This window comes from Narcine bancroftii, chromosome 6 (genome assembly GCF_036971445.1).
Source record: "Narcine bancroftii isolate sNarBan1 chromosome 6, sNarBan1.hap1, whole genome shotgun sequence".
Lineage (NCBI taxonomy): Eukaryota > Metazoa > Chordata > Chondrichthyes > Torpediniformes > Narcinidae > Narcine > Narcine bancroftii.
In genome coordinates this window covers 216075706-216102427 of record NC_091474.1, presented here as the reverse complement: position 1 = coordinate 216102427, position 26722 = coordinate 216075706, and the positions used below count along the sequence as shown (strand labels likewise).

The following is a 26722-nucleotide window of genomic DNA, read 5'->3' as shown; positions in this document are numbered from 1 at the left end:
CTCTCTCTCTGCCTCTTGGTCCAAGTCCTGGGCATCAGTCTATGCCAGGTGGCTACTGTGAACATCACTGGAGGAGTTGCGGATAAGGTGTGCTCTACACTGAGTTGATTTGTAGTACTGTGATAGATCAGTGATTGCCGAGAGCTGCACACCTGTTGCAACAGGGAATCGGAAGTATTTGAAAGTCCCCGTATGTGAAGTATGTAGTAAGTATGCAGGAGAATGTGGTGGGTAAGCAGCTATTGGTATTGGAGCTTCTTGTGCCCAATGTACCTGCTTGCACTGTTATATTTTTAATCTCATACTATGTAGAAGATAGGTGGCCACAGAGTCCAACCTGGGTCTGATATAGTTCTTTAGTAGTAGAATAATTTAATATCATTTGATGTCTTCCCCATTTGTCTCCTGTGTGTTCAATAAAGTTACCTTTGCTTGTAAACACTTGTCTCCAGACTCGCCTCTCTGTGAACCCACCAAACCTGATACTTTCCAAACACAACAACATTAACTTCCCCCAGGTTCTACAACATCTACATGAAGGCAATTTAAGGTAATCATTTCACCTACCAACCCACACATTTTTGCAAGTTGGGGAACAAATCCAGCTGGTCACAGGGAGAACATGTAACCTCTACATAGGCCAGGATAGACACCAGGTATCTGAGAGCAGCTCTCCTGGCCGTACTACTGTGCAGAGAACATATTTGTGTGCCTCAACTTGTGTGCAAGCTTCCATTTAGAAAAAAAATGTGATAAATTTACATTCGATAAAATGAATTATTTTCAACATTCAATTAGGTGACTCTTTTAATTCATCAATAGTCATATTTATTCTTTGAGCATTATACAATTACTTAAAAGCTATAATTTATTGCACAACTATCAAATTATACTTAACTTTATTTTTCTAAAAGCTTAAATGTAAAGTTACACAAATCTGCTCACTGCATGAACTGCTATAACATTAAAAATACTTAATTCGATAATGTCTAAACATCAAAGAAATGATTTTGCATTCATGTAGTAATTTTAGGGCAGTTGATGGAGCTAATAAAGAACATGACCAATGTGGTAATATCAAAAACATTATTGCTAATTTCACATAATTACCAATCAAAAAATAGACAATAATGTTTTTTGTTACAAGGTTTCTGAGGTAAATTGAAATCAGTTTCAAAATACTATAAGCCTTATCTTGCATAAATGTCTTCATCTCAAGAATATTGCTGTTAAAACCATAAAACAGTTACAGTATGGAAATAGGCCATTTTTGTCCTTCTGGTCCACACCAAACTAAATAACCTGCACCCTGCCCATAACCCTCCATTCCCCTCCCATCAATTCACCTATCCAATTTTTCCTTAAATGACAAAATGGATCCTGCGACCACTACTTCTCCCGGAAGCTCATTCCACACAGCCACCACTCTCTGAGTGAAGAAGCTGCCCCTCATGTTACTTCTAAATTTTTGCCTCTTAACTCATGACCTCTTGTTTCAATCTCTCCTACTCTCAATGGAAAAAGCCTATCCACATTAACTTTATCTTTCCCTCACATAATCTTAAGTATCTCCATCAAATCCCCTCTCAACCTTCTACACTCTAAAGAATAAAGAACTGATTTGCTCAATCTTTCCTTGTAATAATCTTCTCTGCACTCTCTCTAACTTGTTGATATCCTTCCTGATATAATGCATCCATCATATTTGCTTTGATTAAAATTCATTGGCGATTAAATGGATACATATTTCAAAAATAGGTATTTTGAATAAAAATGGTTACCCAAAGTGACAGATGAACTTTGGTTGAGTTCTGCAGTTTGTTTGCTTCAAGAATTGAAACAGGTCACACACAAAAAAAAATGTATTAATTGTATTCTCCATTCAATGCAGTCAGTATAGACAGCGAGAAGCTTATTCAGACAAAATCTTTTGTTAAACAACACTAAAAGTCTATCTTTTTCAGCCTAGTACCTGAAATGGTTAAGTGATTGAGTATTTTGGTTGCAACTGTAAAAACATGAAATGATGTCCAAGGATTGACAGTCTTTTTACTATTTCCATTGGATAAGCTTTGTCAGTTTACAACCAACTTTCTTGGCGAAATGTCACACGTTAGCAACCTTTTCTATTTGAGACACGGTGGAAATGCAACAAGCTCTCGCTTGGGCAAACTCAAAGTGCTGTTAATGACAGCTGTAGAGACAAGAATTGCACATATATATCCTGCCATCCATTGCAGATAAGTTATTCGAACAAAAACAAAATCTATTTGGAAAAAATGTGCAAACATAGTTTAAAACTCATTTTTCCAATCTGTTATATTAGAAACACTATATCTCAGTGATATAATATTCTTCCAGAAGACAAGTTATTTTATTGAGAGCTGGAAAATGAACTTTTTTTATTAGCTGCAACTGCTATATTATTAATTTTATTAGGACTAGAATATGTACAGTATATTAGATTTTCTGATCCTTTGTTAAAAAAAATCAATTGTATCTAAATTTTATGCTGCCTAATTAATCTTTCTTTTGAACCATTGGACTGAATAACATTTAAATTGATGTGTGTTTTTAACATGTTATTAGTCGACTTTTGTTTTTGCAGCTGAGGGCCAGCTGTTACCGTGCAACCATTATCATTAGAAAGAACTATTGCTGTTCCCCTAGCAATGATTATAGGCTCTGACATATACATTGGCTATTTTAGGCTAATTGCAGTTTTTCATGTTTGCACATTTCAAATTTCCACTCTGCATGCCAAACTGAATGATGCATTAACTCAACAAGCCAATAGAAAGAAAATATGTGATCTAATTTAGAAATATGTCTTCAAGATAATGTAAAAAGTTTCAACAAACTGATTAGCCTCAGTTGATTGCCAATTATAAGACAAAAACATGAATGTGAAATTTCCCTCTCTGATACTTTAGGACATGCATTAAACCATTTACTTACAATTGGTTGTCACCCCAATAATTTTTACAATCAAAGAGAATGTGTTTTAATGCAATTCTGCAAATTTATCTGTTCTGCCATGTCTAGTTCAAATCTAACAAGTTATTCAACCACATTACTAATATAGCATAAAAAATATGCACAGGTGCATGGAAAGAAAGGTTTCAAAGGATATACCCCAAGTGCAGGCAAATGGAATTAACTCAGAAAGACATCTCAGTTGGAACAGATAAGCCAAAGGACCTTTTCTGTGCTGTCTATCTTTCTGAATTTATGTTCCTACAACCTTCTCATATTATAGAATCAAATCTAAATTCAGGATCATAATGAATGGTGGTGTAGGCTTGAAGGGCCAAACGGCCTACTCCTACACCTATTTTCTATGCTTCTAAATTGCCACTGTCAAACTAATCTAAATCCTTTCAGATATTTCTGTGATGGCCATTTTCAGATTTGTGATGCCTTTTTCCCCCAGGAAATTATAAAAAAATTGTGTCAACATTGGCAATCCAAAGCAAGCCCCCCGTTCTTCAATTTTCTGGTGATGCCCACATTTTTTTTTCAAAAATAATTTACGGATAAGAATGTCATAGAGAAATTGAATATTTATTTGTCTGTATTCAAGCCTTTCGTCATCTTGAACTACCATAGTCCTTTTAATGAAGATTCTTCCATAGTGCTGATAAGAAGGAAGTTCCAGGATTTAGACACAGAATTAATATTTCCAAGTCAGGATGGTTTGTGACTTAGAGGGATACCTGCAGATGGTAATATTTCCATCATGAAGATTAGCGGATGGAGTGCCTGTTAGCCAGTCTGCTTGGCATTGGCTTTCATTGTTATGAGGCCACACTATCCAGACAAATAGAAAATATTCCAACTTGCAACTTTTTGATTATATAAAACTTTGTGGAATCAGGGGGTGAACCTTTCAACATAGGACACCCATTCTCTGGACCTCCTTTACATAATTATATAATGGAATTTCAGCCAGGTCATCTTTCTACCTCTGAAAGAGACATTCTCGCATGTTGTTTTAAGAACATAAACAGTTATGTGTTAGTCAATGAAGTGGTCAGCGTTGGAATACTAATGATTTCCATTGGAAGAACAAAAAGTCAGACGGCTGTTTTATGCTAATGTTATGACTCTAGGCTAAAAATTATTGCCTAATATCATGGATTTTTTTAAAAAATATCCACTGATGGCTTCCTAGATTTGGAATGAACACTGAAAGAACACAACAATATGCATAATAACTTAGATACAAATTTAAAAGGTTCATCAAATATTAACATTCTAAATAACCCAGATTTTATTCTCATGAAGAAAGACAACCAGGAAAGGAAATTCAAATAGCACTGAATGTTCAAACTGTGGCTTGGTTAACACAACTGGACATTACCAAATTTCAAAATAAAATGTTGCAGAAATTTCCAAATGATTTTCTAATTCAGCATTTCTTCTTTTGTGACAACTTTGCATCCAAGTTATATTTTCAATCTTTTCTGCTGAGTATGGATAACTTGCAACACCTGATGCAAAGAAATGCCCTCCAGACCTTAGGTTTTTCAGATAAAACAGTGAATGAATATTTGCAATTCAAACAGCAAATAGAATCAAGGAACAAGCTAAAGGCTTTTTAGCTGATCATGAACAAAATCATTCTCTCTGGACACAAACAAATATAGATTTACATTAAGTAATGGAAAACATTAATGAAATATGTAAAGAAGAAGCAAAATAGCTTTTCAAATGAAAACAAACTCAAGCAAGTTTTGTTCAAAAATCACCTGCAAATGGAGGAAGTGAATCACAAAACATTGCAGAGATTACCCTCCCTTAACATCTTTGCAATGAAACTGCAAAAGGACAGGTTAAAGGAATAATTATTTTGTCACTAAACAGCTCTAAAAGCAACTCAACATCTAAATTAACACAACAAACAAGATCAAAAAACGACACTCCTTAAATCATGCCTCTTCGACCCCCACATACAACAAAGTGCAAACATGGCAAGCACTTTCTCATTAAATTCTTTATTTAGTAATGTAAAGGAAGTTCAGCATCCCTGAAAAACTAGCATTTATCAATAACTCCTAATTGCACTTGGGTGAATGTAGTGAGCTCCATTTTTGAGCTGCTGGAATTCTTCAGGTGAAGGTACTCCCACAATGCTTGATTAAGATATATTTCCAGATCAGGATGGTGAGTGAAATGGAGAAAAGCCTACATGAATGCTTTCCTCAGGGCAGAATTTCCATGCACTTTCTTGTACCTTTCTGGGTGGTAAAGAAAGTTGGTTTAGCTTTAGCTGTTAAAAAAAAACCTCAGATGTATAGATAGCATAGACTGCAGGCAATATATGAATGTTAAATGTAGAGGAATGGGTACATCCAAGAGGTTTGCATTGTCTGAAAAAGTGATACTTTGCTTTATTGTTGTTAAGCTGTTCTCATCCAAAGTGGAGGAAAAATAATCTCTCATTTGTGATGGTTTTCAGTCAGAATTTGTGTAGCACGATTGTTCCTTCCACTTATCACCCAATACCAAGATGGTATGTAGATCTTGCTTGCAGGCATAGGTTGCTTCATTTTCTGTGTAGCCTTGATGAATGATCAGTTAATTCAGTTTTGATGGCAGATTATGAGCCAGAGCAGTTCTGATTTACAGTAGACAATGACAGTAAGCCCTGAATGAATCGCTCCTCACGTTTTCTCCAGAGGACAAACAATAGCATTTTATCTCTCACCCGTCAGCAGCTGTGGGACTTTATATTGGCACAGAGGATCCTTTTTTGTTTGTGAATTCTTGTCTTTTTCATTTTGATACATCTTACTGAGGTATGTATAACATTGAGGCCTCTGCCAACCTGTCATGTGGATCTTTAGGATGAAGTCTGGAGTACTCAAAGCTTTTCATGCATTAATGCTTGCTTAGTTTCATGGGACAAATAAACAATCGTGAAGAATGCAAGTTTACTGATATGTGTGGCACTGCAGGCTAAATTTGCAGAGGTAAATCAATGCACAAACTGACTGCATAGTGAAACTAAAGAGGTTGATCTCTTGCAGGGAGGTTAAATTTTCTTTATGGCATTGCATTGGATCAGGACTCGTTTACATTAAAAATGCAATGTTTGTTTAAAGCAAGGAACACTTTAGTCTGATACTTATAAGTGTGAGTGCATCCATTAACAGATAAATGCTGCTTGTTAAAAATAATCTGGTAATTGATCCGATAAAAAGTCTACCAATAAATCACATCGACTTTGTTCTTTGATTTGATTAAAAACGAACTGTAGCACGATAGCTCTAATAAGATTTGCCGAAGCAAGTTTTCAGGGCCCATGAAGAATGTGCTCACTCTTCCATAAATTGGGAAGCCTTCATGTCAAGCAGTTCGGCTAAGAGCTTTGAAATGAAATATACCTTTTGGCAGTATCCAGACTCGAGTAGCTTGAATTGCAATGTTACCAGACCTGTCCTCTAAATTACTGATGCATTCTGAAATAAATTTCTTGTACCATAAGAATAGAAGTGTTTCTTTTTCTCTTTGGAGTACAAGCACTTATAATAACTCTCTAATTTTTCAAAGCAAAAATCACTACTATCACTTTAGAAAAAAAAATTACAAACTGAAAGAGCTGCAAAATATTTCACTTCCCTTTTTTAAGCATCCTGAAACACTTTACAGTCAGTAAGTATTTCCTCCAATCTTTGAACACACCATTAAGCAGTTGGATAGGGGTGTGGGTGGTGACAGAAGGAAATAGTGTGAGAAAATTGACGGAATTTCATCCTGAAAAATACAAGGTTTTGCATTGTGTAACTCAAAAAGAGGTAAGATGTATACAGTAAAAGATAGGGCATGAAGGAATATGGATGAACAGAAAGACCTCATGGTCTACTCCCATAGTTCCCTGAAGAGGCATCACAGATTGCTTTTTTTTCACAGGTCAGATCAGAGGAGAAAAGAGGTAGACGGTTTTGCAAAATACTGGTTAAGCCACCTTTGGTGTGTTCTGGTAACCACACTACAGGAACAATGTGATTGCATTGAAGAGAGTGCAGAGGAGATTCACTATGATGTTGTCTGGCATGGAGGTCTTGAGTCATGAGCAGACATTGGATAAGATGGGCTTATTTTCCCTGGAATGAACAAGGCTGAGGGATGACGTGAGAGAGGTATATATGATTATTAGAGGCATAGACAAAGTAGATCGTAAGAATATTTTAATTTCCAGTGGTTGGGATATCACAAACAAAAGATTAAAGTTGTATAAAAATGTGTTTGAGAAACTAAGCAGGTCACACACATCCATAGAAAGTAAAAGATGTTTGATATTTTGGGCCTGAGCTCTTCTTTAGGAGGCTTGAAAATCAGGCAGATGTCCGAACAAAAAGGTGGGTGGAAAGGGGAAAGTGGATGAACATAGGCTAACAGATGAAAGGTAATAGGTGGATATAGGTGGGAGGGTAGAAGAGAAAGAAATGATAAGTAGAGGGCAGAGGGTTAAGAAAAATAGCTCTCTGAAAGGAGAAGGAAGGGAAGAGGGTGAAGATTTGTAGAAAGGGATGAGTAAAAAAGAGATTATGGAGAGGATTAATGGAAATTGGAGAAATTCATGTTAATGCCATCTGGGTGGACACTGTTGAAGAAGTTTGTTAAAGGATACAGTAGGATATGCATTGGTTTGAAAAATGGACAGTGAAATGGCAGATGCAGTTTAATCTTGACAAGTATATGATATTGCCTTTTGGAAGGTCAAATGTAAGAGGAAATTTTGCAGTAAATGGCTGAGGCCTGAGGACCATCGATGTGCAGACAGATCATGAAATGCAAGCCCAGACTTTTGTGAGACTGGCAACACAAGTAGACAGGGTGGCAAAGAAGGCATTCAGCATGTGTTTTTCTTAGTTGGGTGCTGAGTTAAAAAGTTGGCTATTCACATTGCAGATGTATAAAACTTTGCTTAGGCCGTCTTTTAGCACTGTTTGCAGTTCTGGTCATTGCATTACAGATAGGATATCTAAGCTTTGAGAGAGGGTGCAGGAGAGATTCATCAGGATGTGTGGCTGGAAAAAGCATTAGCTGAAAGGAAAATTGGATAAGCTTGTCTTGTTTTCACCAAAGCACCGGAGGCTGAGGGGTGACCTGATAAAATTAAATTAAATTACTAAGAGGCATAGAATGAGTAATATAGAGATAATCTTGATGGAATTGTCAAATACTAGTGGGCTTTTAAGTGAAGGATATTCCTTAAAGTTTAAAGAGATAAGCAAGACAAGTTCTTAGACAGAGAGTGGTAGGTGCAGCCAGGGAGGGGAGGGGGATGTGAAAGCAGAAGAGGTATTTAGACAGACACATGGACAGACGGGGGGATGGAGGAATACACACTCTATGCAGGCAGACATGATTAGTTTTAATTTTGGCGTCATGTTCAACAAAGATATTGTGAATGAAAGAGGCTGCTCCTCTGCTGTACTGTTCCATGTTCAATATCTTTTTTGTCAAAAGTAAATATGTAATTTGAGGCCAGAAATTATATAAAGTCTCCACAGCGATTTAAAGCAGCCTTTTGCAAGGAATGCACATCACTTCTGCCTGATTCTATCACACAGAACATCATGATAGAACAGAGAAAGGGGTGATAAGTTCAAAGAATAGAAAAAAATTTCAGCAATAAAAACATTGATAAGGAAAGTGAGGAGAGGACTTTTAAGATGCTTTTAGAGGAGGAAGAAGGAGATGGGGTGAATTTGTGTGATGGTGTTCGGTCAGGATAGAAATCAGACTGAATGTACTAATAGGGGCAGAAATGGGCAAATCAGCTATGGGGGAGTAACTGGGGGGTGTAATTGGAAGGTTCATAAATAGGTAGAGTGGGTGGAATTAGAAACTATTGGGTTTCAGGTAAAATAACGATCAAGGGCCACAAGGATATCTTTGCTAAGGTGGAGGTTGGTTGGGGTGAAATCAAATAGAAATTCCCTGATAATAAATTTATATTTTCATCTTTCAACTCTCCTGCTGTCAGTTTCATAGTTTAAGCAGAATGCTCGGTGACAGACTTGCTGTCATCACATCTGTCCACTCTGAGTCATGACATCGGTATTCTCCACAAATTTCATCTGACTGAGTGATGGCATGAACCTTTCAAGCAGTCATTCAACCATATACATCCGTTATCACAGTCTGAGAGATCAAATCTCTTCTAATTCAATATTATGCTTCATATTGTTAAATGTTATAGCAGTTGTTTTGGATGCATTGTTTCTACAGGAACCTATAAATAATACAAGCATCTCATTTCTGATCATTTATAGCTTAAATAGTGGCCTTTATGCTGAGGATAAGCTAAATAATTCATGGCTCTTGGCGCCTGACTGTACTGTAAAACAGGGCATGTTAGAGAAGCCAAATGAAATTATGTCTGTTGCATCTCCAAATTAAATTGGCCAGTTTAAACAATATTGAGTAAGTTTTCTTAGATTTGTAGCATTTCAAAATTACCTGAACATTTTTCATTCGCTAAATTATCCAGATCTTCTGCCTTTGAAGTGCTTGTGCAAGGAAAAAGGAATAATCAAAAATGATTCATAGGGTATGATTGTTGCCCTTCTAGACAAGCCTGCCTCCATTCATATCAGTTACTCCAGCGAGTGAAAAGTAAGCTCCCTTCATGAAAGTAATCTTTTGTTTCATTTTGTGGGAGGGTCATTCCAAGGATTGTTTCAACTTGAATACATGGTTGCTGAGTTGCCTGATGAGGCCATTGTAGAGTGCCAGACTGCCACTGAGTGAGCAGAAGGGGTGGTGAGTGGACAGTTTGTAAGGTGGTGTTCTCCTTCCATCATTCACGCTGCATTTCCACATTACTGGTGAATGAACTTGAAGTTCCCAGTGTGATCTCAGACACTTGTTCTTCATTTTGAGTAGTCAGAAAATGGGAATTTCCATGAGTAAGTGCAGCTTTTACACTTTTTTTTTAATGGAGGCTTTGGGAACATGTTAAAAACTCAGGATAGTTCTACAACACAGAAACAGGCCCTTTGGACTAACCTGCCCACATTAACCAAGTTGTCTACCCTATCTAGTCCCATTTGATTGTGTTCAGCCTATCACCCTTAGACTGTCTTTAAATTGTTACCATTTCTGCCCTCCTCTACCACTTCCTCTGGCAGTTCATTCCATATACACATCGGCCTTTGTGTAAAAAAAAGTCCCTTTTAAATCTTTCTCCCCCTCTCTTTAAATTTATACCATTTACCTTAAGACATCTAACCAAGGAAAACGATGATGATTATTTGCATTATCAATGTCCCTCATGGTGTTAGAAACCTCTATCACGTTCACTTTTAAGGAGAAAAGTCTCAGCCTTCCGAGATTCTCCTTTAATTGAAGCTACCCACCTCACTGACAAAAGGCAAAGGAGGAAAAACCCAACACCCAACCCCAACCAACCAATTTTCCCTTGCAACCGCTGCAATCGTGTCTGCCTGTCCCGCATCGGACTTGTCAGCCACAAACGAGCCTGCAGCTGACGTGGACTTTTTACCCCCTCCATAAATCTTCGTCCGCGAAGCCAAGCCAAAGAGAAGGAAGACCCATTCTGGTAATAAGCTTATAAATCTTTTCTGGACTCTATGCAGCTAAATTATGTTCTTCCTATAGATGGGTGATCAAAACTGCACATAATACACCAAGAGCAAACTCATCAACAACTTGTACAGTTGTAACATGACATCCTTGCTCCTGTACTCAGTGCTGTGACTGATGAAGTCAACCATGCCAAATACCTTCCACACCACTTGTGTTGATCTGCAATTTGATTGTCTGGTTTTGGATATGGGTATGACGTGGCCTAATCTTTGCTGCCAAGTAAATATAATTAGGGTCTCAGTGTTTGGGATCTTTGTAGGGGAAAGCATGCTGACATTGGTTTGCATACCTGCAATGGATTTGAAGGTTTGCAGAGATATTGTTGCTGGTATCTCTCTCGAGGTGAATGTTGGTAGTCTAGGTTCCAGAAATGTATCGGAGTGCAGGGATCACTGCTGTCCAGTAAACCTACAAACAGGTGAAGGCTCTGCCAGCACATTGAAGGCAATGGTGAATTTAATCATCAATTTGCTGAGAAGTGGTCCATAATTGTCAGTTTCACCTCGGACCTCTACTGTGGGAGCGTGGTGCGAGAGCAGTTTTGTGGATGTTAAATGCAAAGCCAATTAGCTTGTAGACTTCAGTGAAGTAGCCAATGGTGAATCAGAGGTCAAGTTCAAGTTTATATATTATCCTATTTTACAAGTACAACCCTGAAAAACAGCATTCTATGGTCCGCAGTGCAGCACACTGCAAACACAGTTGCTGATGAGGCCAATTACTGTCATCCTATCTGCAAACTTGATGACTTTGATGGAGTTGGATCTGGCATTGCAATTATGGGTCAGTAGGATGGACAGGAGTGGGATGTGCACATAGCATTGAGGTAAGCCAGGGTTCAGCGTGATGGTGCTTGACATTCTGCTGCCGACCCAGACAGACTGTTGTCTTTCCTTTACGAAGTCTAGATTCCAATTACAGAGAAGGGTGTTGAGTCCCAGCGAGGACAAGTTCTCCAGGAGCCTCTCAGGCATGATCATATTAAACATCGAGCTGAGGTCAATGAACAGCAGTTCTGGTGTATGAAGCATTGCTCTCAAGGTGGGACAGGATAGACTGGAGAGACAAGGCTATGGCATCATCTGTGGAATCAGTAGGTGAATTGAAATTGGAGGTGTGCTTTGATGCATTCGATCACCCAATGCACGAAGTATTTCATAATGTTGGAGGTCAGTGTGACTTGGCACTGGGGCCTGTTACTCTCACCCTCTTTAGTACCAGGATAATGGTGACTGTTGTGAAACCCATGGGGTTGATGAACTGCTGCAGTTGAAGATGTCTTTAAGGACATCTGTCAGTTAGTCTGCGCAGTCCACCAGATATTTTGTCTGGTCCTGCGGCCTTGTATGAGTTCATCTTCAATGGGGTTCTCCTCACCTTGGCAGTGGCTATGCAAGAGGCTCATTCGTCAGGGAGAGATAGAGTTTTCTTTAGCATCACCCTATTCTTCTCATCAAACCATGCTCAGAAGGTGTTCAGTCTATGTGGAAGGGAGGCGTCATTGTCTTTGATTTGCAAAGTTGATCTGTGGTCTTTTATGGTTTTGATCCCTTGCCACTTATGCTTTTATGCCGCCAGTGTTGTACAACTGACAAAAGATTTTCTATGTATACACTTTATTTGCCTTCTGGATTGCACAGGAGTGTTCAGCCCTGGCTGATCTTAGTGCCATCCTGTCCCCTATCCTGAAAGGTACCTTGACCTATGCATACAACCATGTTCTCTGGTTAGTCCTGGTTGTGTAGCATTTGATCTCCTTGAAGGACTTGCTAAAGTAGTCAGTCACTGAGCTCCTTGAGGTTTACATGAGCATTTGAGATGTCTGCCTCCTTGAAACAGCTCCTTTCCGTGGTCTCAAACCAATCCTATAGATCTGCTGCTGCCTCCCTCCTCCCACCTTCACCCCCATCCCCACCCCCCAGCTATGTCACGATCTCGTTGCAAACTGGTCTAGTTAATTTTTCCAACTGTCTGTATGCTGGGATTAGCAGGATGGATATGTGATCCAAGTAACCAAGGTGTGGGTGAGTGTAACCTTGTACACACCAGGAATGTTGGTGTACACCTAATCTAGGATGTACTCTCCTGTGGTGGTAATATCATCAGGAGTGTGGGTCTGCATGTGTTAACTCTCAGTTTAACCCCAGTCTGTTTGCCATGGATTTGCCTGCCGCTCCATGTGTCTCCAGCAATCCACTCTAGGGTTTGCTGCAGCCTCGTTCCCTTCATTCAGTCAGTTAAAACTGCCCAGTATCATACCAATCTCATTCACTAGTTCTTAAGTCCTCTAAGACTACACGATCAGGCTCCAGACGCACACACCTGCAAGCATTGATTGCAAAGAATTGATTACATAATGCAAATTGATGGCAAAAGTTGGTGTGACCACCAGAACTAAGCTAATGTAGGTTGAACAGTTTCCTATTGGTGCTGTTCATTTACTCCATTCCATCTTTAAGCTCGTTGGAGGTAAGCTGCATTTTGGCAATTAGAAAGACTGAGAAAATTTTGAGCTCAAATGATGTAGCTTTGCTTGTCACCAATCATCACTGAAATTGGGTAATGTACATTGTGAACCTTCTGGTTAAGATCACAGCTTGCAAACCATCAAGTAAAAGACAGAGCCATTTAACTACTAAATATCTTCTTAGGGCACACTAATACGGAAAAATCTCTTCCTTGCATTTCCAAAAACCCCACATCCATCCTCATGAAAGAACCACTGAACTAGGTGAGAAATAGGATGTTTAGGCTAACTTTTGTTCAGCCAAATCTCCACTTGCAGTGTTTAAATATTTGAATTACACTGTGGCTATTGCCTCAGCGTTCTCTGCAATGCAGTGGAGCATCTATAGTTATTCATCTCAGATTGGAGGGAAACTTGCCAGTTCTCCCTTCACATTTATATTTTATCAGAACACAATAGAGGGTGTCTCTCCACTTCTTTATCTAATCTGAAGCTTGTTCCCCCTGAAGATGATTTTCAAAAAGGCATTTGATTCAAGTTGAGACAACTCCTGCCTGACCTGGTTTTGATGAAACAGCAGATCTCAGTTTTGAAATCTTTCTTTGATTCTTTGCAATACATGAGAAAATGAGGCAATGCCATGGAGATACGAGTATTCCCAATGCAAAGCCAAAGTGACAGTAAAATAAAAGCAAATGTTGCAGATGCTGCAAATGTCAAATGAAAACGGAAAAGTTGTGAAAATCTCAGCAGGTTGAGGAGAATCTGTGGAATAAGGAGTTGCAATTTCAAGTTCATTGACCTTTTTACTGCCGATGTATTGAAGTCATTGCTTTAATAGAGTGCTTGTAGTTCATTTTAATGTGAATACATGAACATATGAATGAAGTGCAAGAGTAGGTTACAGTCCCTTAAACCTATTCCTCCAATGCCGTACATCTGCTCTGGGCTCCTCTGCTGCCAGATGCAACAAGGACAAAATTCCCCTTGTCCAGACTGACCACCCACCTGACTTTTCCTCCAACAGCTTATCCTCTCCCATTTCCACCACCCACTGTGTGATCCCATACAAGACATGTTTTCCTGCCTCCTCCCCTTTCCAACTTCCACAGGGTTTGCTCCCTCTGTGACTCCCTCGTCCATTCCTCATTTCCCATCAATTTCCCCCTTGGTAGCCACCCTGTGACCCCAGAAAATGCTTCCCTTACCACCATTTGGCAACCCAAACTGTCCTTTCAAGTGACTTTACTGCAGGGGTCATTTACTGGATCCAGTGCTTCCACTGTGATCTCAGAGAGACTGGACGCTGACTGGGAGATTGCTTTTTGAGGACCTTTGCTCTGCCCGCTGCCATAAGCAGGGAATCTCCCAGTCTCCCACTGGCAACCCATTTCAACTCCCCCCCTCCCTAATTTCCGTGTTTCAATATTTGTCTATTGTCTCATTCACTACCAGACTGAAACCACTCACATGTAAAACACAAAAATCTACAGACACCATGGTTGAAGTAAAAACACAATGCTGGAGAACTCAGCAGGTCAAACAATGTACTTTTCTATAGCCAAGATAAAGATACATAACTAATGTTTCAGAAGGCCTACTGAATTTCTCCATTGTATTTTTACTACTGAGAACATTCAAAAATTGGAGGAACAACAACTTATATTCCTTCTGGGCACCCTCCAACCAGATGACATTAACCTCAAATCCCCCGGTTTCTATTCAGCCCACCCCTGTGTCTCTCTTTCTCTCTTTCCCTATCCTTATGCCTCCTTTTCTCCCACTCTCTCTTTCTCTCTCTCTCCCTCTCTCTGTCTGTCTCTCTCTCTCTTTCTCTATCTATCCCTCTGTCTTCATTCCTCTAGCTCTAAATTCATAGATCTAGCCAGCCCCATTCTCCAATTAATTCTCAGCTTTTCTATCCTGCCCTTCCAACCTTTGGAAACAAACATGCCTGTTAACTTGTTCTCCTCCCTCTGCCCCTTCTCCCCCCACCCCCTCCCCCACCCTTTACCTTTTTATTGAGATGCCTACCTGATGTTTGCTCATACCTTGACAGCTCGGGCCAAAAATGTTGGTTATATATCTTTGCCTCCTATAGACACTGTGGGACCTGCTGAGTTTCTCCAGCACTTTTTATTTTAACTACAGTCACACCCTCTACAGACTTTCTTGTTTCACTACTCCTCCATTGAACACGAAGGACACATTCTTGGCCTACACATGGCTAATTTTCATCACCTAGTTTATTAAGGCTTTAATGATGCACATACACCACTAATCTTTGAGGAAAATAATTCTGAAGGCTCACTATGTGGAGCATAGTTAAATGCTTCATCTGTGTCTTAAATGGATGATTTTTTTTAAAACGGTGATCCCTAGTTCTAGATTTTTTTCTCAAAAGGAAAAGTCCTATCCAATTTCACCTATCCAGGAGTGCTCATAATCCTGCATATTTCAGTTAAATTTCACTCATCTAGCACCCAGAAGAAGCAAGGTTAGTTAGCCTGTCCAACTTCTTCTCATTTCAGACCTTACTCCAATAAGCCTTCCCTGAACTGCTTCCAAAGCATCATCGTTCTTTCTTAAGACTGTAGATCTGATCTAATCAATCTCTATATAACTGAAGCACGGCCTCCTTACTCTGGTATTCAAGTCTCTAAACAATAAAGATAAGCATTCGATAAATTGTCCTCAGCACTTACTGAAAATGCATACTAGTATTTTGTGAATCACACACCTGGACACTAGATCAGTGGAGTGAGGAAGGAGAAAGGAAGGTGCAGTCTTTAGGTATAAATTTTAAGATAGTCAAATGGATTGAACATTGGCTGAAAGGGAGAGGCCAAAGAGTGGTAGTGGATAATTGTCTGTCAGGTTGGAGGCCGGTGACCAGTGGTGTGCCTCAAGGATCTGTATTGGGCCCATTGTTGTTCGTTATATACATTAATGATCTAGATGATGGGGTGGTGAATTGGATTAGTAAATATGCAGACGATACTAAGTTAGGTGGAATAGTGGATAATGAAGAAGGTTTTCAAGGATTGCAGAGGGATTTGGGCTGCTTAGAAAAGTGGGCTGAAAAATGGCAGATGGAATTTAATGCTGATAAGTGTGAGGTGCTTCATTTTGGTAAGAAGAATCAGAATAGGACATATGTGGTAAATGGGAGAGCATTGAGGAATACAGAAGAGCAGAAAGATTTAGGAGTAACGGTACATCGTTCCCTGAAGGTAGAAACTCACGTGAATAAGGTGGTGAAGAAGGCTTTTAGTATGCTGGCCTTTATCAATCATTGCATGGAATATAGGAGTTGGGAGGTGATGTTGAGATTGTATAAGACGTTGGTGCGGCCTAATTTGGAGTTCTGTGTGCAGTTCTGGTCGCCTAATTATAGGAAGGATATAAACAGAGTGGAGAGAGTGCAGAGAAGGTTTACCAGAATGTTGCCTGGGTTTAAGCATCTGGAGTATGGGGAGAGATTGGACAGATTGGGTCTTTATTCTTTGGAGCATAGAAGGTTGAGAGGGGATTTGATAGAAGTATTTAAGATTATGAAAGGGATAGACAGAATGGATGTGGATAGACTATTTCCGTTAAGAGGAGGAAAGATTAAAACAAGAGGACATGAGTTAAGAATTAAGGGGCAGAAGTTTAGAGGTAACATAAGGGGGACTTCTTTACTCAGAGAGTGGTAGCTGTGTGGAATCATCTTCCGGGAGAAATAGTGGCGGCGGAGTCAATTGTATTATTTAAGAAAAGGTTGGACAGGTATATGGATGAGAAGAAGATGGAGGATTATGGGCATTGTACAGGGAGGTGGGACGAGAAAGGGGTGTTTGGTTCGGTGCGGACTAGAAGGGCCTAATGGCCTGTTTCCGTGCTGTAATTGTTATGTTATGAAAGTGTTCAGCACGGACTAGAAGGGCCAAGTTGACCTTTCCATGCTGTAATTGTTATATGGTTATAGATCTCTCTGCTTTCCATATTTTTATTTTATTTTCTTCACTCATTTTGGACCAGGAGAAAAACAGAGTGATAGCACTGAAAGCATAAAAGTTGAAAATCCCCAGTCACAGTTCATCGGCCTTAAACATATCTTTGGCTTGGCTTCGCGGACGAAGATTTATGGAGGGGGTAAAAGTCCACGTCAGCTGCAGGCTCGTTTGTGGCTGACAAGTCCGATGCGGGACAGGCAGACATGGTTGCAGTGGTTGCAGGGTAAAATTGGTTGGTTGGGGTTGGGTGTTGGGTTTTTCCTCCTTTGTCTTTTGTCAGTGAGGTGGGCTCTGCGGTCTTCTTCAAAGGAGGTTGCTGCCCGCCAAACTGTGAGACGCCAAGATGCACGGTTTGAGGCGATATCAGCCCACTGGCGGTGGTCAATGTGGCAGGCACCAAGAGATTTCTTTAGGCAGTCCTTGTACCTTTTCTTTGGTGCACCTCTGTCACGGTGGCCAGTGGAGAGCTCGCCATATAACACGATCTTGGGAAGGCGATGGTCCTCCATTCTGGAGACGTGACCCACCCAGCGCAGCTGGATCTTCAGCAGCGTGGACTCGATGCTGTCGACCTCTGCCATCTCGAGTACTTCGACGTTAGGGATGAAAGCGCTCCAATGGATGTTGAGGATGGAGTGGAGACAACGCTGGTGGAAGCGTTCTAGGAGCCGTAGGTGATGCCGGTAGAGGACCCATGATTCGGAGCCGAACAGGAGTGTGGGTATGACAACGGCTCTGTATACGCTTATCTTTGTGAGGTTTTTCAGTTGGTTGTTTTTCCAGACTCTTTTGTGTAGTCTTCCAAAGGCGCTATTTGCCTTGGCGAGTCTGTTGTCTATCTCATTGTCGATCCTTGCATCTGATGAAATGGTGCAGCCGAGATAGGTAAACTGGTTGACCGTTTTGAGTTTTGTGTGCCCGATGGAGATGTGGATGGGCTGGTAGTCATGGTGGGGAGCTGGCTGATGAAGGACCTCAGTTTTCTTCAGGCTGACTTCCAGGCCAAACATTTTGGCTGTTTCCGCAAAGCAGGACGTCAAGCGCTGAAGAGCTGGCTCTGAATGGGCAACTAAAGCGGCATCATCTGCAAAGAGTAGTTCACGGACAAGTTTCTCTTGTGTCTTGGTGTGAGCTTGCAGGCGCCTCAGATTGAAGAGACTGCCATCCGTGCGGTACCGGATGTAAACAGCGTCTTCATTGTTGGGGTCTTTCATGGCTTGGTTCAGCATCATGCTGAAGAAGATTGAAAAGAGGGTTGGTGCGAGAACACAGCCTTGCTTCAAGCCATTGTTAATGGAGAAGGGTTCAGAGAGCTCATTGCTGTATCTGACCCGACCTTGTTGGTTTTCGTGCAGTTGGATAATCATGTTGAGGAACTTTGGGGGACATCCGATGCGCTCTAGTATTTGCCAAAGCCCTTTCCTGCTCACGGTGTCGAAGGCTTTGGTGAGGTCAACAAAGGTGATGTAGAGTCCTTTGTTTTGTTCTCTGCACTTTTCTTGGAGCTGTCTGAGGGCAAAAACCATGTCAGTAGTTCCTCTGTTTGCGCGAAAGCCGCACTGTGATTCTGGGAGAATATTCTCGGCGACACTGGGTATTATTCTATTTAGTAGAATCCTAGCGAAGATTTTGCCTGCAATGGAGAGCAGCGTGATTCCCCTGTAGTTTGAGCAGTCTGATTTCTCGCCTTTGTTTTTGTACAGGGTGATGATGGTGGCATCACGAAGTCCTGAGGCAGTTTTCCTTGGTCCCAACAAAGCTTGAAAATATAGGCCCTTTATTTTGACAATTTTCTCTGATCTTTGACTGAGGTAATCAACGATTAACTTTCAAAGGTTGGTACCTGTGTGCATCTTAAACTTTCTGTACAGGTTCAATCAAAGTTGTATTTCAGTGCAAATTTGTAAGATCTAAAGTGCAGAAGTGGACAGCATAGCTGGAAAGTATTCCTCAGAAAAAAGGCTTGCTTCAAACTAAGTCAGAAACATATTGCCCAAGAGAGGATGAAATTGGAAGGAGTGATGTTGATCACTAGAGGAGACATTCCTATCTTGGGCAGGCATACTGGTTGACTGTTTGGTATTTGGTATTGTGTGTTAAAGTAGAAGTTATTCCCCATAGCCACTACATTCAGGTTCCTTTATTAATAGGTGGGCAGTTACTAGTTGCTAATTTGCCAGCTTCTGCATATCTGTGAGGCACTGGGTGTAAAAGTTTGCATCCAATTTTCATGGCCCCAATGAAAAGGAATGATCCCCCTCCAAGGTGGATTAACATGATTAATTTTATTCAAGTTAATCTCCAATACACAGGGAAAAGTAAAAGATGCCATTTGAGTGAAGCAGGATTGTTGGTCGAAATTATTGAACAAGACCATGGACTCAGTTGGGCTGAAAAATCTCCCTCTGTCCTGGATGAAGGTATGCAGATATGTGGAGTTGATTACATCATGGCAATTTGGAAAGCAGAGGATTAATACTGGTCAGAGCACAGTATGTTCTTTGGGGGTAGACATGAGCAGGCAGATGAAACTTGGAAGTGTTCCACCATTGAAATAATGGCATGATGAAAGGAAGATACATTAGCAAAAGAAATTGCAATTGTAGATACAAATACAGCAATTTATGAAGTGCATGGACATATATTATTAATTGAAATTTCCCCTCTCTTTGTCTCGAACCATGTTTTTATGTAGATACACAAAGGAAATTGCTTGCACAGTCTGTCCAAATTACTGGGCAGTATAATGCAAATTGCAATCTTTTTTGTTAAAAATTTATAAGTAATTACCTGATTAAAATGACCTTGAAATATACTCAGTTCTGAAGATAAACTTGAATCTAAACATTTGGTATGATTCTATCATTGAGGCAAGATGGATTACCTTCCATGTCTCTGGAGCCACAGTGTGGTGAGCGCAGAAATCAATGGTAAAACCTATCCCTGTCTCCTATACACCGTCGCCTGAGGAATAGAGTATTATCCTGGCACCAAGCTCTTGGTCGACTGAGATGAAATGACCTTTGCTTTCCTGTATGCTTCAGAAAGCATGGACAACACCCAGAAACCTCTACAGTGCACTAGAGAATGCTTCCAACAATTATTCCAAATGCATCAGCAGGGTCCTTTCCCAGAACAACATGTTCAGCATCAAGGCTCTAATCATGCTTGCCCAGTTGCAGTGGTTGGTCATGTTGTTCACCGGCCTGTAACCAAAGTCCTGAGACAAGCTCTCAGTATCCAACTCCATCACAGCAAGTGGTTCTCAGGAGGAGAGATAATAATTGAAAGCTACTTTGCCGAAAAGTTCCTGATTCATGAGAAATATTCAGTACTCAGAGGTTGGTGAGAATGTGGAATGAGATGTCAGTGGAAGTGATAGATGCAGTTTTAATTTCAACATTTAAGAAAATTTGGATAGCAGTGTGGGTGGAAGAGGTATGGAGGGCTATGATCTAGATGCAGGTTGAAGGGACTAGGTACAATAATATTTCAGCATGGACTAAATGGGTCAAAGGTCCTGTTTCCCTGCAGCACTGTTCTATAGTTCTATGGTGGTTTCTACCCAGGAACCATTCAGTCTCTTCAATGCAAAGACATGGAGACCAAACACAAACAGTGCATGTAGTGTGTGACAGTAAAAGCAACCCACTCAACCTCCACCACCTCTACCTGTTGAAAAGTCTGCAAGTCCTGGCCAGAACTCATTTATCACCTTAGAAACCACAGGACCAGAGGGAAAGTAAGTAACACCCACAACTCAGAGGGAACTTCTTAGGTCAGTGATGAGAGAGAGGGAGGAACAATGTGATGCTGACTTATTAGCACCATTAATGTGGTTGATTCACAATGAGGAAAAATATGTTTAGGGATTGGAAGGTAAAACTACTTCAGGAAAAAAAATTCAACGAATTTGATATGAACTTGAATATGCCATCTTAATTTGTCTTTTCTTCACATCATTTAGTTTTCCATTTTCCCCATATGTATTAGATGTGGTCTCTCATAGGTTGCATTCAACTCTTCTGGATTCCCCATTAGCCAAGCCTTCTCAACATGATCTCACCTCTAAATGCATTGAAAAATGTTCAATGAACTACCCTGCAAAAGGAAAATCATCTCAAGGGATACAGAGAGTGATATAGATCAAGATGTTGGTGACAGACTCATACTTGAAATTAAACTGGCGGTGCGGACCTGTTTGCTGCAGCTACCCCTGACCACAGCTGCTGCCCACAATTAGGTGTTTGGAACCATGTACAACTTTTAATCGGAAGAAAGGGGACATTGGACTGCAGGGAGTCATGTGTTGCCTGTGAAACACGCCGAATGGGATTGGATCTGAGTGCCTGCTGCAACAGTTGTGGAACTCACCTGACAGAGGTATGGAGCTTCAGACTTAGCCGAGTGGAGGAAGCCGAGCTGCTATAATACTGGAGACAGTGATTTTTCGGCTCTCTGAAAGCATTGTCGGACATGTCTACTGTCGAGCTAAGTGGAAAGATGAGCGGCGGACTCAGAGATGGTGACCAGTGCGAGCAAGGGTTGCAGAGCCATGCTGGGCTTGGAGGCCGGGAGAGACATGCCAGGCCCCCTGGAGAATATGGAGGTCTTGAGGCTATGATGTCTGGGCCTCATGGGTAGCCCTCCCGTGAGAGGGCTCAGGACACGGGAACTGACTAGGTTCCTGACTAGGCAATAGTTAGTTTCCCGTCTGCTGGTGAACTTAACATCCGCGAGGGGGGTTGGAAACCCGACCTGTTGAAGGCTAAGCGAACAGAGGCCGCAGCAGCCCCCAGGTTCAGGGAACATTCTTCTTCACCCATAACTGGTGGGTTTTTATAACATCTAGATCTAACCTGCAATACCATTGTCTAAATTGATAGTTTGTTGCATCGTATTGTTTAGCAGTTTTTGTACCAGGTCGGGGGAAACAAAATCTCGTTTTTAATAGCCACAAATAAACTGATACCTAATACATGATATCAGGCTAGGCAGCAGAGATGAGATGAGAGGTTATGTTGAAAAACTTGGTAAATAAAAGGTAGAAACTTGTTTAGTCTAAAGCACAATATGGTAGCAAAGGTAAAACACAGGATTCTGTTGACACTGTGGTTATGTGAAAAAAAAACACAAATGCTAGAAGGCATGAACATTTAGTTCACTGCATTCCACTAATCAGCTTGCCTTTCCCCCCCTTCCCCACCCCCACCCCACCTTTAACTTGTTATTCCAGTTCCTACTTCCCTTCCCTCTGCACCTAGCCTAAACTCCTTCCTCCCTTTCCTGCGGTCCTCCTTCCCACCCCCTCCCCCCCACCAACCAATCATTTCTCACCCTCACCAATCCCCCTTCCCCCTTTTGTTCAGAAATCTCTCATGTTCCCCCACACCTTGATGAAGGGCTCAAGCCTGAAATGTTGGTGATGTATCTTTACCGTTACTACATAAAGGCACTGTTTGACCTGCTGAGTTTCTCCAGCATAACTCTGTAATGTGTTCCATTTCCAGAATACCATGTAAATGGAACCAAATTTTGGAATTGCAGTACATTGAGGATCCACTATGACACCACACATTTAGCTAAAGCAGCCAAGGGTGTATTTAAGCATATTTTACTGCCTCAAACCGTGCATCTTGGCGCCTCACAGTTTGGCGGGCAGCAGCCTCCTTTGAAGAAGACCGCAGAGCCCACCTCACTGACAAAAGGCAAAGGAGGAAAAACCCAACACCCAACCCCAACCAACCAATTTTCCCTTGCAACCGCTGCAATCGTGTCTGCCTGTCCCGCATCGGACTGGTCAGCCACAAACGAGCCTGCAGCTGACGTGGACTTTTTACCCCCTCCATAAATCTTCGTCCGCGAAGCCAAGCCAAAGAGAGAAAGAAAGAGAGAGACTGTCATTTTATAGAAGTGTAGGTGCATGGAGTACCCACTGAGGAGAAACTACTGTAGAGGAGACAGAAATGTCAATGGTGAACCAAAACAGAGGAAAATGCAGAAGGGGATGAGGTTCAAAAGGAGAGAATGGAATAGCGTGGTAGGACAGGAAGAGATTACAAACATATGGTTAGGCAGAATAGGAGTGAAGTAACCACAACAAAAATTTTAAATTCAAATATGGAGAAGCAGCATCCACTGTTTGTCAGAAGGAAATTAGTGAATGTGATCATTTGGAGTAGAATTGCTGTGTATTAGATGATCCATTGAAGTTGATAGTGAGTTGAGAGTGGGAATTCAGCCAATTAGACAACTAAGTCTGGAGTCAGCGATTACCCAGGCAAAAAAAAAGGATTTGATGAACAATAATTAGGTGATGGAAAGGATTTTTTTTCAACCAAGTAGTTTTTCGACATACAGCATGGTAATAGGCTATTTTGGCCCAAGGGTCTGTGCCACTCAATTTACACCCAATTAACCTACACCCCAGGAACATTTCAGATGGTGGGAGGAAACTGGCATCCCTGGGGAAAACCCATGCAGACACAAGGAGATCACAGCAACTTCTTACAGACAGCGCAGGTTTCGAAACCCAGTCCTGATCGCTGGTGCTATAAATGTATTGCACTAACCAACCATGCTGCCCAGGATTTCAGGATTCAAGATTAGCCCAACTCAACAAGGGCATGAAAATCTGAGGTAGAGTCCCAAGTGAGGATTAGAATGCTTGAAGATAGCATCAAAATGCCTCACCTTTGGTCTTCAACCTTATAGTATGTGGAAATTATTGCTTATGCAAGACTGGATGACAATGCAAGTTGCACACAGGTATAGTGAGGGAGCAGAGACAGCTATGGATGGTGCATATGTGAAAGATAATCATTAGGAGTTTGATGATATTATCAAGGTTCTTCATGTAAAAAGGAAATAGGAAGGGCCAAGATCCTATAATATTTATAGTGCAATCTGAAATTTATCCTCCAATTTTGAATTCTCACAATGGCAAAATTGTCATTTTAAGTAATTACAAATAAGGTAACTTCTGCAAAATTTCCATTAATAATAGAAATAATAAATTGGATTCAATAATAAGCACAGGTCTTTTCGCCATGTACAAGTTGTATATATTGGCCTACTTATTTTAGCTCATACATACACAGAAATATAAACAGAAACTAACCAAAACAAGATTTAAAATTGAATGTTCACCTTTCTGGTGGGCATTTTGGAAACAATCAAAACAATCTTCAGGAAATGCATTTGTAAGATGCCCTGAGCAAGATATTATGTTTCCAATGTACAACGGACACATACATCATCAAGATTTACAACAGAAAACACTTTCGCATATATTAGAGAAGAAAGAGCATATTGATGTAATTTAGTCAATTGGTTAAGTAATATGTGTTTATCCTGTTCAAATTGAACAGCAAAATTTATCATTATAAAGCTTTCCTAAAGAACACTGCACAAGTCCTACTTGACATATTACAGCATTAAGAAATTAAGGGTAAATAATGTGTCTACAAATGGCTCACGACATTCGGTGGCAGGCCAGTTTTAGTTTTATTTTGTTCCTGATTAATTTACATAGAATACATTAGCTTTGTTACATACCCATGGGAGTGCCAACTCCATAAGCTTTGGAATCTATGAGGCCTCCAATCTGCGTCAAATTGCAGTTTCTCTGTGTGACAAACTCAATGGTTGTTGACTCCATTAGCAGGGCATAATCTGTGGTTAAAACGCGTTGGATTCCCTCTTCGTTATTTTTGACAAGTGCAGTGTGTTGCCTGCTGCTCATGAAGGCCCACATCTTCTCATAGGTTGATATTTTGGATTTCTGGAAGAGATGTGCATAAAAGGGAGAGAAAATTAAGTATAGCTGAATCTGAGTTCTGAATGTAAACTGAAATGGTTTTGCCAGTACTGGGGAGAAAAAATGTTTTTCTTTTAAAAAGGAGTAATATTCCTATTAAATTCCTTTTACTGTTTTTGCCCAGAGAAGGATTGGGCCACGAAAGGCTGAAAGCCCAATGCTAACATCAGCTCAAAAAGTAGCGTAACTTCTTCATGAGACGCTTTGTTTTTGATGCTGACAGCAGTTTACACAGTTCATGGAACACAAATGGAAAACCAAAGATATAGATTTCAAGCCACTAGTGAAGCTAATCGCTGGAAAGCACGCAGATGTTCAAGATGGAAATTCAACGATTAACCGGAAATACTGACCAGCAACTTCTTTCCAACTCATGATAAAGTGCTGCTACATTTCAAGTTTTATTAAGGGTCATAGGATTCTTGAACTGCTCTCCTGGGAATCAGCAGTAAGCTCAACGCTATTACAGTGCCAGTGACTAGGGTTTGTGTATGCATGGAATTCCTCCAGGTCCCCCAGTTTCCTCACACCCTTCAAAAACATACAAGGTTGGTTGGTTAATTGGTGTATTTGGATGGCACAGGCCAGAAGGGCCTGTTACAAGTTTGTATTTCTAAATTTAAAAATAACTGATCTAAAGGATGGGATGGTTAGTGTAACGGTTAGTACAATGCTATTTCAGTACTAGTGACCTGGGTTCGAGCCCAGCACTGTCTGTAAGGAGTTTCAGTTTGTGTCGGTTTCCTCCCAGTGCTCCAGTTTCCTCCCACCTTTCAAATTGTACCAGGTTGTAGGTCAATTGGGTGTAATTGGGTGGCACATACTCATGGGCCGAAAGGATCTATTACTGTGCTGTATGTCTAAATTTAAATTTAATAATGCAACTTCCAATTCCTCTGAGTATCTCAAACTTTGACAAGGACAGGCATGCACAGTGGAATCTACTGGCAGGGAAAGTTGAAGGCAACCAAGTCATTCTTATATTTGTCCTCCCCAACTCCATTACCCTCTAATCTGTCATCCAACTTCCTTCTCTGCTTTTCATCCTTTGGCCAACCTTCTACTGATCCACTGCATATCTCATCACTTATTCCAATCTATACCCCAAATCTCTCCACAATCTCAGCAGCTAATTATGAGACATCCGATAAATTTACTAGACCTTTAAATTCCTAATTCCCCACCACCAATCTCCTAAATCTCAAGGACTATATCTCCCTTGCAATCCCAGGCATCCTGTAACGGGGCCTAGTCTTTGAGTTATAGGAAGGAAAGGCCTGTTCTGTTGGTCAAACCAAAATACATCAGAATAATCCCACCAGGAGCGATGATACAAATGATGGACGAATGGCTTAAAAAATAAAGATAAGGTAGGGGTCAAAGGAAAATCAAGATAAATGTGCAAAGGAAAGAGCAAATGTGATGCAATTTTACATCCTGTCATAAAAGTCGTAGAATCAGTTTTCAGAACTGTATCTGGAAGTACTAATAGCTACTTAGTAGCAATGATGACTATTGACTGAGCAAATTAATTGTACAGCAGTGATTTTTCAACAAAATGTTGGCCAGCCTGTTTGTTGCTCCATTAACTCACTTTTACTGGTCTCCTTCAATTTTTATACTGTCATTCACTTTGTTCTCTTGTCTCTGGTTATAATTCAGAAACAAAGATAAATGAATCCTGGAATTAGTCTGTTCCAACTATGAAGAGTATCTATGCAAATAATGATTTTTAATTTGGAGATTATTACAGGTTTTACTTATTTAGAACAGTATTTCTAATAAAATAGATGGAATGTGAAAAAAACATCATTT

General features: G+C 40.5%; 1 protein-coding gene across 2 annotated transcripts in view; it reads right to left on the bottom strand.

Annotated features, from left to right (window-relative positions):
* The window catches only part of LOC138737038 (glutamate receptor ionotropic, kainate 2), a 511494-nt gene that overhangs the window by 14321 nt on the left and 470451 nt on the right, over positions 1–26722 (bottom strand). For both annotated transcript variants that reach the window (XM_069887457.1, XM_069887458.1), the window contains one exon: positions 24646–24871. In XM_069887457.1, coding sequence (XP_069743558.1) covers positions 24646–24871 — 226 coding nt within the window. The remainder of the gene's footprint in view (positions 1–24645; positions 24872–26722) is intronic.